This window comes from Hakea prostrata, chromosome 3 (assembly GCF_041222555.1).
Source record: "Hakea prostrata isolate BN-2017 chromosome 3, UWA_Hpros_2, whole genome shotgun sequence".
Lineage (NCBI taxonomy): Eukaryota > Viridiplantae > Streptophyta > Magnoliopsida > Proteales > Proteaceae > Hakea > Hakea prostrata.
The window spans coordinates 8,714,883-8,729,837 of record NC_142602.1 but is presented as its reverse complement, the minus strand read 5'-3'; the positions used below and the strand labels follow the sequence as shown (position 1 = coordinate 8,729,837).

The 14,955-nt window shown below is 39.7% G+C and overlaps 2 protein-coding genes across 6 annotated transcripts; one reads left to right on the top strand and one right to left on the bottom strand.

Annotated features, from left to right (window-relative positions):
• Nucleotides 1–487: 487 nt before the first annotated feature.
• Nucleotides 488–5,288, bottom strand: LOC149020622 (DNA-directed RNA polymerase subunit 10-like protein). The gene is made up of 4 exons (XM_089148837.1): nucleotides 5,180–5,288; nucleotides 4,793–4,851; nucleotides 1,144–1,238; nucleotides 488–982 (listed from the first exon to the last, which is right to left on the bottom strand). The coding sequence occupies exons 1-4, from the start codon at nucleotides 5,213–5,215 to the stop codon at nucleotides 957–959; spliced, it is 216 nt and encodes a 71-aa protein (XP_089004963.1). The 5' UTR covers nucleotides 5,216–5,288; the 3' UTR covers nucleotides 488–956.
• A 3,912-nt stretch (nucleotides 5,289–9,200) lies between these two features.
• Nucleotides 9,201–13,614, top strand: LOC149020621 (BOI-related E3 ubiquitin-protein ligase 1-like). 5 transcript variants are annotated; one of them, XM_089148836.1, is made up of 6 exons: nucleotides 9,201–9,376; nucleotides 9,507–9,565; nucleotides 10,239–10,295; nucleotides 10,377–10,504; nucleotides 11,488–11,849; nucleotides 12,899–13,614. In XM_089148836.1, the coding sequence occupies exons 4-6, from the start codon at nucleotides 10,390–10,392 to the stop codon at nucleotides 13,445–13,447; spliced, it is 1,026 nt and encodes a 341-aa protein (XP_089004962.1). In that variant the 5' UTR covers nucleotides 9,201–9,376; nucleotides 9,507–9,565; nucleotides 10,239–10,295; nucleotides 10,377–10,389; the 3' UTR covers nucleotides 13,448–13,614. The 5 variants fall into 5 exon arrangements, with proteins under 5 accessions (XP_089004962.1, XP_089004958.1, XP_089004961.1 ...); XM_089148832.1 differs by having other exon boundaries at nucleotides 9,201–9,565; XM_089148835.1 differs by having other exon boundaries at nucleotides 9,507–10,504.
• The last annotated feature ends 1,341 nt before the right edge of the window (nucleotides 13,615–14,955 follow it).

The following is a 14,955-nucleotide window of genomic DNA, read 5'->3' as shown; positions in this document are numbered from 1 at the left end:
ACCGTACCTGACTGTGGAATACAAAAGATGCAAAGTTAGGAAGAAATCCTATCCCCTTAATTTTCAGAGACCTGATGGTATAATGATGAAGCGACCTCGCTTCAATCCAGCGCAAGACGATCTTGCAATCATCTCGTCATAGACGGTGAAGATCGCCATTTGTTTCTTTTAAATTAACAAATGCACAAGGAACGGTTGAAACTTTTATCATCCACCAGTCCAGATCAAAATCTCAACCAAAATTTTGCCATTCAATCATTAAAATGCAGAGCCACACCCTACTGAAACAAATAAATGATGGAATCTCGTCGAATCCAGCGTAACGAGAGGTGAGCTGTCACCGGTTTGGAAACTCCAGCGTAGAGATACTCCACGAATTCCTCCTACACGTGGATACTTGGTTTCCAAGTAAACTAATTCCAGAACCCGCAAGAACCCCAGTTTTTTATCGACTCCCATAGAGGACAGACAATAGTAAAAGATTAACAATAAAAGGACCTATTAAGGAAATGCATTTTAAATTTAATGGGTGTGAACAACCATTTCACCACCCCTTATATCTGCACCAGTTACCATCTTCCAATATCTTCACGAGTACACATGTTTCCCTGGTGGCTGGGCACTTACCTTGGACAGTTCGTCTATGCAAAATGTCTCAAGATCCCGCCCAACTACAATTTCACACGTCTAATTTCAGAAGACCCTGAATTCTCAAGAGTATCCCAAGTATGGAAGGGGTTGGGGATTTAACTCACATTACAGTGGTTCAACAAGCGAGGCCAGGTTTCAGATATGATTTCGCATAGTCAGAACCAATCAAGCAAATGAAGAACAAAAGAGTCAATGCTGTCTCACTATCATAGCATGTTTAATTAACAAAACATTGGCGCAGATCATTACAACCATCATCCGAGCTATATTTTGTTGTAACGCAATATCAGCAGTCATTCATCCTGTCAACCGGACTCGCTTTTGTCCAAAGCTGTAAACAAAATGTAGGCATTCATTACTACACAGCACAAATTTACCTTTCTTGAGGGGTTGGAGTCCGGGTGGACGTGTATGGATTTTTTTTTTTTAAATGGGGGGGGGGGGGGGAGTTGTAGACACAAAGAGAGAGGAGAGAGAGAGAGAGAATCTTACTGTTGTAGTTTAAGAGCTTCTCAATGAGGTCAACATGAGTCATGAGCATCCTTCTGCAGCAATATCGGACCAATCCAAGTGCATCAAGAGCGTCTCTGCATTCAAACCACAATATGAGAATACTCTATGCAGTTATCATTCCTAAGTTCCACCGGATTTTCAAAATTGGATGCATATCAATTGGTTCCCAATCTTTTTTTGGTAGAAATTGGTTCCCAATATCAAACAATATATGCCTGTAGAAGTAAATAATTGAATATGATTGACACCCCCAAGCTACTGCTTGTGTCGACCCCAACCAACTTAATCTAAATGGAAAAGAATGTCCAAACATAAAAAAACACAATATCTACATTTTTTTTTTCTTTTTTGATGAACAATATCAGCATCGTTGAACACCTCAGGCCTCTTCAAAATAGATTTTCCCAAAGCATCAGCTAATGACTGCATTGTCAAACAGTATAGATCCATCTGCGTCACATACCACAGTAGCTAATAGATATTTAACATTTTAAGTTTTCAACAGAATTACGTATTAGTTTTGTCATTGACCTTCCAGCAAATCTTCACTTCCTCTTGGGACCTCATTTTATTTGCAATCTTGATCTAGAAAATCCATGGTGAGGAACCCTATTTACCCCAAGCAACATATTCCATATTCAGGGGTACAGTTCTTGGCGACTTTGCTATGCTAGGGTTTTGTTCTTTGTTGGGCAATTTAATATCATTTTCCTTGTGGTTTCGACATTCATCCACAAGATCAGCTTCCTCAAGGACAAAATATCATTGGATCCCATAGAACAAAAAATTCCTAAAGGCATGGGGTGAGAAAAAGTTTGAAAACTTCTCTATAAAATCCCAAAGTGCGGCTTGTTTGGTTCACTGGGGGTGGAAGTTGCGCACAAGCTTCCTTAATTTAAGGAAGCTTGTGAGATGGCATGTTAAGTGCTAACTTTCCCATCCCATGCCTTTTCAAAACTCCATATTTTGTAGAAAAAGATGTGAAAAATAACAAAGTGGGACCCATATTTAACACTTTTCTACAAAATCACTTCCTTTCCTTTCCTTTCCTTTCTTTCTCCCCCCTTCCAATATTACTTATGGGACCCACATGTTTATTTTTCCACCCCTTTTTTCCCACCCCACCTTTGCAAACAAACAGTGCCAAAAGGAAAACAATTAAAAATTAGGTATCATGTGATTTAATAGCCAGAGTTTGCCAAATAATTCACCTTAGGTACTCCTTCAGTTTATGCATATCTATTCAACAGTTAAATAAGGGCCAAGTGGCCAAAGACAACTCTTAACCGGAGTCGACTTGCTTGCACGACACCGTAGCCTACGCTTGCCCAAGGCACGCCTAAGGCATTCAACCTACTTTGATATTCACCAACCTGATTTCAAAAAAATCAAAAGGAAAATGTTTATCAAAACTCAATCGACCTCACCCACACTGATGCTTCACTACTCACCCAACAGTCCCTTATCATGCATCTCATTATTGGTAACAACCCAATTCAAGGTAAACACCAATCCAACTATCATGCCTACACCAAATGTGCATTAACAACCAATCCGCACAATGGCACAAAGCAACCAAAGGATAACCAAGCCTAAGGCTGACATAAACCAGGTCTAGAGTTAGGGGTATTGTAGTAAACTCCCTCGACTTAGGGTTCCCCAGGAAATTCCAGCAGATGGGGGTCAGGTTTTAGGGTATTCAAGGTGATTTAGAAACTTGATTCTAGATATGAATAATATTTTAATCAGATTTCCAGAATTGAAGTTTGAAATACAAGGCCAATTAGGGTTTTTTGGCTAGGGTGGAAGAAGGGTATTCCTTGTCGGTTGAAAGGACTGTACAGCAGAACTGACCACTGTTACCGTCCTTTCAACTAGATTGAGGTCCAATTGAACAGACTTTAACAAAATCAGACTGCCGGAAATTTGAATTTTCTGCAGAATTCCAAGTAGAAGATGAAGTGCGGCTTTTTCTAAACTCAGGGTTGTAGGGCTGATTTGAAGAAATCAGTAGGGGGTTGTTCCAATGGTTCCTGTGATCCTAATGAGGATGAAAGTGGCTTGAAGGGGCTGGGAATGAGGGTTTCCTATTGGAAGCGGGAAGTGGCTACCGTGGGAAAGGAGGGGGAGAGGGAAGCCTGCGGGTGCTAGGGGAAGAGAAGGAAGGAGCAGGGGGGTCGTGGGGCTTAGTGGAAGGGGTTAAGGGAGTCATGGAACCTAGGGGCTGCTGCTGAATTGATGTAGCAGCAAGGCAGGGGGTAAGGGAAGATTGCACAGGGCAGCGGGAGGTGGGGGATGAGCTTGCGTGGGAGGGAGGATGGCGGGAAGGGCTGTGACTTACTCAGGCTTTGCTGGAACGTTGAAGAGGCTTGCTGGACTTGCTGAATTAATCTTCATAACATGAACAGTGATTGCTTGAATGCTGGAACAAAATTGAGAACAGTCACTCAAACAATCACAAGGTCTCCCTCAAAGGAACCCTGCCACTCACTCAGGCAACTAACAATCAAATTCTTAAATTCATCAAATCTGAATATTACAATGCAAGAAGAGGTCATTTAAAGCCTAAAATAAAAGGTAATGATCCCATCTCTAGGCCTAAACGCTCAAAACGGAATCAAATTACTGCACAACCAAAAACCTAGGATTGGGTACAAACCACCCATGATGTCAAGGATAGGCGCCATGGCACAAAGCAGAGCGAAACAAACCACCCTATCTCAAGGTAGCTTTTAATATTTTCATAATTTTACAAAACAAGACATGTAACGGACCAGCCAAAAGGAATTGCTAACTAATATAACAAAATTGACATGAGCCAAACAAACCTGATTCAGGTTTCTGCACGCTCAATGCATTCCTAACCCTCTCCACAGCCCACAAAAAGCCATCCTTGAGTCATCCATTATGCATGCCAACCCATATAGCACTGCCATATCAACAAACTGGCCATGACAATTTGGCCAACCTCAACAAACGTCTATGTTAAAAGCCAAGGAATGGGAGTAACAAAATTGACATGAGCCAAACAAGCCTGATTAAGGTTCCTGCATGCTCAATGCATTCCTAACACTCTCCACGGCCCACAAAAAGCCATCCTTGAGTCACCCATCATGCATGCCAACCCAAATGGCACTGCCGTGTCAACAGAATGGCCATGACAAATTGGCCAACCTCAACCGACGTCCAAGTTAAAAGCTAAGGAATAGAAGTACTGAAAAGAATTTTCAACTTGCACAAAAGATAGAAGCGATTGTTGCAGGCACCCCAATGAACTAAGAACAGAAGTGACAGAACTCCAAGGCAGCTCAATTAAAGTAAGCCTAAACCCGACAATATGAGACTTGGGTAAATGAATATTGTTTTAAACCAAACTGCAAATACTTCATTTCCTAATGTCAACTCGACAGTCCTAAATCGTTCTCCATATTCTTTCAACAAACCAATCAATAATGAAGGGGGGAAACAGCCACCTTCTGAGATAATCCCTTACAACAGAGGCTCCACCACACAACAAGAGAAAAACTCTCGAATATTCTAAACGATTATTAAAAAGGAAAAGCTGACCTGCGTCAAGTCAAATGAAAGGAAAACATATAGAAAAACGCAGAGCAGCAAACGAGCTCACCCTTCCGAGTAATCGGCCTGAAGGAGGTCCAGGTATGTATCCCACTTGTTACCGATCACCTGAAAGAAAAAGAAAATAAAAAATGACACAAAACAAACACGCATGAGGAAAAACTTAGATGGAGCAATAAACCCTAAATAGGAAACGGAAACGGGAAATACGGAGAGCATATAAGAAACACTCAATCAACCGAGAAAAAACAAAACTAAAACAAATAAGCTTATCCTTTGATTCAGCTGCTGCAGCGACTACAGTTCGAATTTAACAACATTAAACCCTAATCCATTCGAAGATCAGCCCTAGAACACACCACCAAAAATAAAAAAGAAACTATAATAGATATAACGAATACTCGTGCCGCGATTCTATGCCTCTAACAGGAAGTACCTTTCCGCAAGTGAAGCACCGCACAGGAATAATCATCTTGTCGCCTCTGTCTCGTGCGCTCCTATACGCAGGTTCTCTCCACGAACACTCGGGCCGTCCACCGACACTGAAACTCTCCCGCTACGGAATTCAATGTCATCTAGACTTTATACCAACGAGTTGTAACTTGTAAGACGGAATTGACAAAATTATCCTCACTACCCTCGTGAAACTCAAAAGAGTATGACGGTAAGTCAAGTTTCACGTAGTCCGTAGTCCGCCCGTCCTCTATAGCCGTCCGATTCAACCGTAACTGTGTGTGATTCCCCTGAGCGCTGAATGGATTTTTTTTAAAGAGAAATTCATTTAGAATTTGAGCTGTTACAAACATTGACATACTGTTTACCAGGAAAGAAAAAAATATGTGCGAGTTACAAAGTTTAACAACTCAATAAATATGTGCGAGTTACAAAGTTTAACAACAAACTCAATGTTTTCTTTAGACACTTTTTGAAATTGAGTTATGAAAGGTTCGGAGGCCAGAGGTTTAAAGAAAATGAAGAATTAGTAATGGACGGGAGAGAAAAAATATGTCCGAATTTCAAAGTTTAACAACTCAATGTCTTCTTTAGACACTTCTTGAAATTGAGACCTTGGAAAGACGAGGAAATCATCTTTGAAAGAAAAAATCAATACACTCTGAGTATAATCTTGTATAGCTTTTGCACGAGACCTCGCTCTGTTCATTATCTGACTTTGCCATCGAGGCGGCTGCCCGGTACACAAGCCGGCTCGCATCTAACCTTTCTTGCAGGACTCATCGTCCCGGATACGAGAGGAAGGCTCAGTCGGATCCAGAAACATAATTGATCCGCATCACAAAGATTCAGTAGTTAAGGGTTGGATGAGGACCAAATTTTCAAAAGCTCAACTGAAAGGTCAATCAATATAATGAGTTAGAGGAATAAGCAGCCACTTTGGTGACAATCTTATGAACAAATCTAAAAATGATAGAATCAAAAGATTACTTCACCTTAGAGATCCCAAGGGATGGTGAATAATGGCATCTATCTCCACCAATGGTATCTATCTCGACCAATGAATCATGGCATCTATCTCCACCGGATGGATCAGCGACATCATTAATTTGAAGAATCACTCCTTTAAAGTCCGATTTCACAATGAGATTATGAATTTTTCTTTAGAAGCCTATGGTAAACCAGCTCCTATTGTCATTGCTTCGTCAAATAAAATATAAGAACATTCAATTATTCTAAAATAAACATAAATAAAAAAGACGTTGATAATCACAAAGAGCAATTCCAAGACCACCCCCAATAGAATTAGCAATTCGTGCTACATCACAATTTAGCTTCATCCAATTACTTGGTGGATGCCACCTCAAGCAATCAATAGAATTATTATTATTTTTTTTTTTTTTGGTAACTCACATTACATTAGATGCGGCTAAGCTTAGGAACACAAAATCACATAAAATCTAAAACCAAGAGACTGCACTTTGAGATGAGGAGGGACGTGTGGTTTTAACAAGTAACCCACGAGCTGTTTGCAGTCTGATTTGAACCGTACATTGTCCACACCCTCAGCTAGCGTGTATAACATGGCTGAACGCAAGGCTTTAGCTTTGCCATTCAGAGGAAGATGCTTGTCCCGGTTCTGACATTGCTAATATAGGTGCCCCTGTGTGATTTCTAATGACAAAACCAAATCCAGTAGTGTTTGTATCCTCGTCAAACGTTGCATACAAGCTAATAGTGACCATTCGGTGGCGGGGAAGTCCACCAATCATTAATCTCCTTACTAACTTAACTTTCGTAATTTTGGTAATCATACTATATGTTTCCATATCCTATGCATAAGGGTGTCAATTGCGTATTGAAACCTTTTAACCGTACTAGAATCGTGTCGTCTAAAACCACATAAGTACCGCACAGTTTAAAATTTGGTATGGTATATACCAAAACCGAATTTAATTTAGATACTTATACCGTCAGTATGTACTAAAACTGTACCGAATTGGTACCTTATCAAATTAAGGAATATAAATGTAATTTTAAAATTAAAACACTTTACCTTTACCCTATCCTTAATTCCATATTTCAATTCTTTTGTTACATCATTCACTCATCTTCTTAGATTTTACTTGTTTTGCTATGTTAATATCATATTCTATCGATTGTTTGATCGCAATTTCATTAGAATCTTAATGAACTAATAACAAAAGTGGCATGTGTTCATTCGTACTAAAATTGTATTGCACTAGATACCGTGTTTAAACCGTTTTTCTATATCAATTTAATATTGAAACTATACCAAACTATTTTTGCAAATACCGAACGAAACTATACGGATTGATACCCTTACCTGGGCGTCCAGGTATTCTATTGTCGCTTGATGGGCCCAATTGGCTACTTGTGCTGGGGTCCGCTTCTTTTTGTTGAAGATTGTATCACACCTAGCAATCCAAAGAGCCCAGCAAGTATTAAAAGCAACTTGTAAAGACGTACCTCAAATGGGCGGAGATGTCATTGATCCACTGTGTCACACATAATAAAAAGAATAACCTCATGGCTCTTAAAACCAGCAGAACCTGCGAACCAATAAGCTTTGGCGAACTACACTCGAACAAGATATGTTGTTCAATACTCTCTACATCATATCTGCAATGACTGATCTCGGATCTACCTTGAAATTTCGACGCAACATAGCTTCTCCTTTTAAAATTAGGCCACAAGAAATTCGCTCGGCCAACAATCTCGCTACACCTCAGTTACAAAATGTTTATTATTATTATTATTATTATTGGGGTAAAAACTTAGTTAGAAACTTAGAAGAGCTAGGTTCTGCAAATAAGAATATTTACCACTCCCATGTAATCCAGAGTGTTTTGCTCTCATCCTCAAGTTGGCCACAAAAATAAATTTCTCGAAGCTTTTGTGGTTTCATTATTAAGTGATTTGGGAGCTTGAAATAGAACCCAACATATTGGGGGAGGGAGAATACCACAAATCTTAGAAGGATACTTGCATGAGATATTAGTTTCACTTTTCACCCTTCAAGCTTTTATGTGATCCGATCTGAAATTTCCTTGAAACCTTGCTTCTTTAACATTCCAATCTCTGAAGAAGCAAAGGTTACATGAAGCAGCAGCTGCTGCTGTGTATCCTTCGAAAGTATTTATCTTCGAAAGCATTTGCTTCTCGTGAAGGGATTAGATAGCAAAATAAAGGCAGAGCACCTAAATTACTACATAATGTATATGGGAAGTGGGAACAGCACATGTCACATATGATATCCACTCGTCCTAAGTGACACTCCAAACTGACGCCACGTCAGATTCCACCTATTGCGATGCGGAGGAAGGCAACGAGTCCAAAAAGACAGAAATGGATAATCCAGAAGCCAAAGGTCAAGAATCGGACCCGTGTTCCCGCTATTTATTAATTAATATTATATTCTTATTGATTGGTCTCTGATCAACCACCACGATCGAACTACCACTGCTAAACTTAAATACTTCTAATGGAGGTATGCGTATGCGTTTCCTACCCAAAAAATCCAGCTAATGCGTGGATGATATTGATGATGATGATTATTGATTAAACTACAGAAGCTCACAAGCTACAACTACCGAAATGCCCTTGATTTAACTTAAATGACACTTTTAGTCCTTTGACATCTTATACCGTATCTCACCAAAATAGCCTTCATGTCTATCTAAATTAAAGATTTTATTGAAAAAAAATTTTAATTAAAAAGAAATTTTGTAGACACATAAACGGGTCAAAGGTCAAAAAAAATCAAAAGCAATTTACTACTACATTGGAAGGTTCAAAAACCCAAAAAGGGTGAAAAATAAAATGAGAAGAAACCATAGAAGGCTATTTCAGTCAGTCAAAATTATACCGGATGCTCCGGATGGATTAAATCAGCCTCGATAGAGTAATTGGAGGAAGGGTATGTCTGTAATTCCAAAGGAATTGATAAGAGAAATTAAAAGAAAATCAAATTGCTGGTGGGAAAACGAAAAGAAAAAAGGGGGAAGAGACTGGTGGGAAGGAGAGATGAACGCTTTGAGTACTTGGTGGTGTCCGACGCTAGAACGGAGGGTTTTTTGGATCTTCTTCAGAACCAAAAGTGGTTTTCATAACCGAAAATTACTTATTATTCCTAATCACCATCGTTTCGAATTTCAAGGTTTCCGTCTTCTCTCCCTTCCGATCTTCTAACGTTTCTGATTATCACTTCTTTGCTGTTACTGTGTCATCGGAGTTAGGATCGGTTATCTCTCTGTTACTCTACGTTTTTCTTTCATCTGCTATTTCAGATCGGTGGTGAAAAGAATATTGTTGACTGCTGATGATTCTGAACCCTCGCATTTTGGAGGTATTGTAATGTATAATTATGTTTCCTCAGTTCTATTGATTGGGTAAGAAGATCTGGTGCTACCGCTCAATTTTTTTTTTAATATAATTCTGTATCTTATTTTTACGGTGTAGTTTTTTCTGATTTCTGTCTATGTCGAGTGATGATATGGTACAGAGGCATATTTTCCTACTTTTTTTTGTGTATTTTGTTTGCGAATCTTAAGGAGTAGACCTTCCACCTGTTATTACATTATATCGATACGTTTGTTGACTGGATGCGTAGTTTTCCATGTTATCCAATTGATTAGCCTCGTATGGTTCTCTGAAAAGCATCTGTTTGATTGACGTGAATACCTTCTTTGTAGATGTTGGAAATGGTTGCTTTGAGTTATTTCTGAACCTTCCATTGGTTTCCTTGTTTTCTAGACTAAGATCAATCATTTCCCATCTTGTGCTTGGTTTCGCAAGATGTTCGTGGGCTTTTAAAATGGATGTCTGATGTATAATCTTTATCTAGGTGAAGGCTAAGTTGTGACGAGCACCTAAAAAAAAACCTCTTCAACAACCCCCCCCCTCCCCTACACCAAAAAAGAAAATAGGAAGAAGAATAAAAAAGAAGGTTATAAGTTGAATTTATGTTGTGTTGTCTTCCTTGATGATTTGGGAATTTATGGATTCATTTCTTGGTGCAGGTATATTTGACTGGCTGTGCTTCTCATAATCTTCTTCAGCTCGTTAAAAAATTTCAGGTATATTGCCTGACTATTTTATATTGTAGTTCAGAATCTTTACACCCAAATATGTAATCTGTCTCGATGACTGTGCTTTAGTTTTCACTAGGAGATGTTTGGTGGTGATACTGGCAATACTGTCTTCCCTACTTTCCTTGAGGACAACTGCTTTCAGTATGACTGCAGTGCAGCTAATGCCTCCACTCAGTTGCAGTTATTTGGGAACCGTAAGACCTCACAAAAACATAGTCTCTTCAATTCTTTACATGGCCTTTTCTTGCATATTGACTAGAGAATTACATTACAGTGATAACAATATTCAAGTATATCCTATGCATGATTTTACTGGTATCTTATTTAATTTTGGTTATGCTTTATTGCCTCTTGTCTATGTAATTCTTGCCATGCAGCTTGAGCTTATCATTCTGAAACAGTGCAGACTTCCTGTTTGTTCTGTATTTTTAGATTGGCTGCCTTTTTTTGAGTGTTGGGGGTTGGGATTGGTTGTTTAAGGAATTGAACTGCACTGCATAACACTTGGATGGTCTGTTAATAGTTTTGGTTCATGATCACCCAGGGATACCAAATTCAACTGACTTGGCTGAACCAAAACTGGCCGACCAACTCTGTATTGGTCTGGTATTAGTTTTGGTATTCAGAAACCAACCGGATTGAAAGACAGGTCTATTGAAATCAAAATCGACCAATTGGACCAAAATCAGGAATAATCATTAATCAACAGGCAGAATGCTATTCCCCCCCCCCCCCCAGAGTTATCACTTTTTTAGTTTGTACGGAAATCAGAGATAGATCAGTAGCTATTGGTGTCTGTTTGATTTTTGTCAACTGAAAACCTTCTTATTCTGTTTTGGTCTGGCCTGATATATGCATATAAGGGGGAAAACAACTGAACCTGAGAGAAGAGGCTGCTTGACACCAAAATGCTCCCTTTCTGATGTTCTCAATCCTATTTAGCGTTTGTAGCTAATAGTTTTTCAGTTTTTCATTTTAGAATAATCAAAACCAGATTAGCACTGTTGTGTTTTATTGGATCAAAATGTAGTTAAAGTCAATTTCTCTTTCCTATTAATTGTCTACTTGTACATAACTAGCTCTATACCATTTTTCTTTTGAATCTTCTGAAGTTTTATGTGGTTGGGCTGATCCCTAAAGGCAACTTTTTTATTTCTTTTTTACAATCAATGTGCAGTCCCAGCTGGTTGTGGTGTTGATCCAGTAAGCTGTGTTGGAAATGAGCATATCACTGCTATGAGCCGGCCGGCCAAACGAGGTAGGGAGGGAGAAGGCATTTTGAGGCAGCAGAGGCTTCAAATCTCCCTAAACACCAACTTTTGTCAAGATGAGGCTGACAAGTCTCCTAGCTTTCCTAACCGAAACCCTGTATCAACTGGATTGAGGTTGTCATATGATGATGATGAAAGGAACTCCACTGTTACTTCTGCGAGTGGAAGTATAGCAGCAGCCTTGCCTGTCATCTCATCCCTCGGTGACAGTCTTCAAACTGAGATCGATAGGCAGAAGGAGGAGTTTGACCAGTATATCAGAGTTCAGGTATTAAAACTACTTCCAATAGATTAATGCATCATATTGCATCCTATTAGATCGCACCACCAACATGAATGATCTTTGTTTCTTAGATTTTAATAATAGTAATAGTGATGCTGCAAGGTTTATTGAGATAAATGCATAATCAATGGATGTATGTTCAATTTTTTCAATGTGTAAAATTTCAGCCGCAATTTACCTTTTGTGTATGTTCATGCATCTCTTGGTCGTCCAAGCTTTCATCTTCACTCTTGATGTTCCTTACATTTTTAATGCTTTGGTTGCCCTGTGGCTGATGACTATTGACCTGAAAGGCTGAAACTTGACGTGGGACCTTGGGTTTCTGTCTGTCCCCAACATTTTAGCTCCCATTAAACCCACCATATAGTGGATATGGGTGCTTGTCCAACTATTTATATAGATGTACCTGTGTGCAGAGACTTGGCTTCAATTAATATCAGGGAAAAGTGGATACCTTCACATGAGGAAGGCTTATGCTGATAACCTGCATGTCCTTGGTGTTGCAGATTATTTCTTTCTGCACTTTTTACCACCTTAGCATCAATACCCTGAAATTTATTTTGACCAACTGCATTATTCACATGGATAATTGGAGATGAGGTTAAAATTTACTTTAGCTGCTTGGACCAACTTCAGTTGAACCAGTAAAACCACAAGGTTTGAAGCTTAAAAAAATGAACTTATGGTTACGTATTTGGTTGACCACGGGTTGTAGTTTCTGTTCAGTGGTTGCTTCATGGAGGTGAGACCCCCATGTGGCTTCAAAGAAGGTGGACCGTGAAGGCAAACTTCCCATGAACAATTCCTTTACTCACCCCTTCTTTTAATCAAGCTCGGTAGTAGTATGTTCTATCACTCACGGTGGATCTATTAGTGTTCAATACATGGGGCATGTGCTTGGGTATCCAAGTTTCATTATATGTGCCTTCTGCAATTTTTCATTCTGTATTTGGCAAGAGTAGTAAATACATCATGATGTTTCTGTTATCTGGGTCTGTACAATGGGCTATTGATCTTGGTTCATCTTCAAACAGGAACAACATCTTGCAAAAGGAGTTAGGGAGATGAAGCAGAGACACACAGCTCTGTTCCTGAATAGCATAGAGAAGGGAGTCAGCCGGAAGCTTCGTGAAAAGGAGCTTGAGATTGAGAACATGAACAGGAAAAACAAGGAATTGGTTGAGAGAATAAAGCATGTCGCGATGGAGGCACAGTCCTGGCACTACAGGGCAAAGTACAATGAATCAGTGGTCAGTGTTTTGACGGGCGATCTCAAACAGGCTGTTGCACAAGGTGCTGACCAAGTGAAGGAAGGTTGTGGAGACAGTGAAGTCGATGATGCAGCCTCATACATCCAGTGCAATAACCCACCAGGTGTTCCATGTGGGCTGGGGAACCCGGTTCTTAGAAACCAAGGATTGAAGGAGCAGATGAGTTGCAAATCATGCAAATGTAAAGAGGTATCAATCCTGTTGTGGCCTTGTAGGCATCTTTGCTTATGTAAAGACTGCGAAGGGTTTATCAGTGTCTGCCCTGTGTGCCAGACTGTGAAGACCTCAAGTGTTCAGGTATTTATGTCCTGAGAATATACCAAGTTACATGTAGAATCTCCAGATAAAATTATATCTTTCTTTCGTGCTGGAGTTTTGTGACTTGTACCTGTGATATGTGAATTATGTGAGGAGTCACTAAGCGTTCCTCGTGTATATTTAGTTGTGTCAAGGCATTTGCTCGTCCATGTTGAATGTTATTTCCATTCAATCCTGCATCCATAGTTGACTTATGCTAGTTCTCGAATGTCAACTAAGTTGGGATTGCCTTGCGGAGTTGCGGTAACCGTGTAGCACTTGTTTGTTTTAAAGCTGTACAGCGAACGACAAACATCATGCGCAAGGGAGGGAGCGAGGTTTCAAGCATTATGAAGGTCGTGAATCCTGTATTTGCATCATGCATGTTGAAGGTTTAACTGTGGGAGACTTGCACGCACACTCAGGAAATTTATCTGGTCCATTTTTTCATCATTTTCTTCCAGATGTGTGGTGACAAGTGTCTCAGCATCACATCAAATAGTGAAAATTTATTTATTGATCACATCAATCCTATAATGAAATTGTACTTCTTTTGTTCCAGTACACTCACACGCACCAACAGACAAAAGTGAATGATTTAATACATGTATTTAACCAGTAACCACGACCAGAACTCTTGCCGAAATGAAACCCTTTCTGTTAATTCTGAGTGTGCGCCACGTGTAGCCTTTTGTTCCCTTTGTCATCTTTGAAGCTCTCTTTTCTTTTCGTCATCGCCGTTGCGTTGTGAATCTTGTGATTACTCACTCTGAACATCGGGCATCTCAACAAATATTTCTTTGCCACGCCTCCTTTGAGACAGTTGTCGTTAGACTTGCCACCGCGACCTTGATAAGGTAGAATCCGGATTATCACCCTGACGGTTTTTCCACCATAAAAATGGTGGGCCCCACCATTGAAAATATTAAAAAAAAAAATAAATTCTCCCATCACCACCCCTGGCCCGCCCTGTTTTCTATGGTGGTAAGCGTAGCTCCCGGTCGCAGATCCGGACTCGATAAGGTATGGGGTGCTTTTACTCGGATGCGGCAGGGTTACGAGCAGTTTATTGTACTCTATGCTTTTTAGTAAGAGAACTGTTAGAGGAAATAATTGGTGATAAAGCTTTGTTGAAGAAACGTTGAATTGATTTGTCAGATTTCTTTGTCCGATCCCATCAAATACCAATAAAACGAAAACAAAGACATTGGCAACAACTGCGGCAAGCACAACTGCAGCAACAGTTGCACCCGACAACAACCACTTAGGGCTGCCAAACATGGCATTCAGTGATGGAAATCCACCACATATCTCATAGAGAGAAAGAAAGGAGGTAACTTGGAAAGAATTCGGTGATTCCAGCAATTAGATCTCACTTGCCATGAAGTTTCAGCAATTTTCCCCAGTATTTCACCAATTCGTCCACAAATCATCGATATTCCTATGACTTTTAGCAAATATCATTTGTGTTGAACCAGACAAATTTCACCAAATTTCGGCCAAAACTTCCTACAGTGCTTGAG

What these genes read in the sequence shown, in the direction of transcription:
- LOC149020622 (XM_089148837.1), bottom strand. Translation starts at nt 5,215, where the DNA reads ATGATTATTCCTGTGCGGTGCTTCACTTGCGGAAAG. An exon ending in GGTGCTTCACTTGCGGAAAG is followed by an intron (nt 4,852 to 5,179) that starts GTACTTCCTGTT and finishes TTTTTCTTTCAG; the next exon opens with GTGATCGGTAACAAGTGGGA. An exon ending in CAGGCCGATTACTCGGAAGG is followed by an intron (nt 1,239 to 4,792) that starts GTGAGCTCGTTT and finishes GTTTGAATGCAG; the next exon opens with AGACGCTCTTGATGCACTTG.
- LOC149020621 (XM_089148836.1), top strand. Translation starts at nt 10,390, where the DNA reads ATGTTTGGTGGTGATACTGGCAATACTGTCTTCCCTACTTTCCTTGAG. An exon ending in GTTGCAGTTATTTGGGAACC is followed by an intron (nt 10,505 to 11,487) that starts GTAAGACCTCAC and finishes ATCAATGTGCAG; the next exon opens with TCCCAGCTGGTTGTGGTGTT. An exon ending in ACCAGTATATCAGAGTTCAG is followed by an intron (nt 11,850 to 12,898) that starts GTATTAAAACTA and finishes ATCTTCAAACAG; the next exon opens with GAACAACATCTTGCAAAAGG.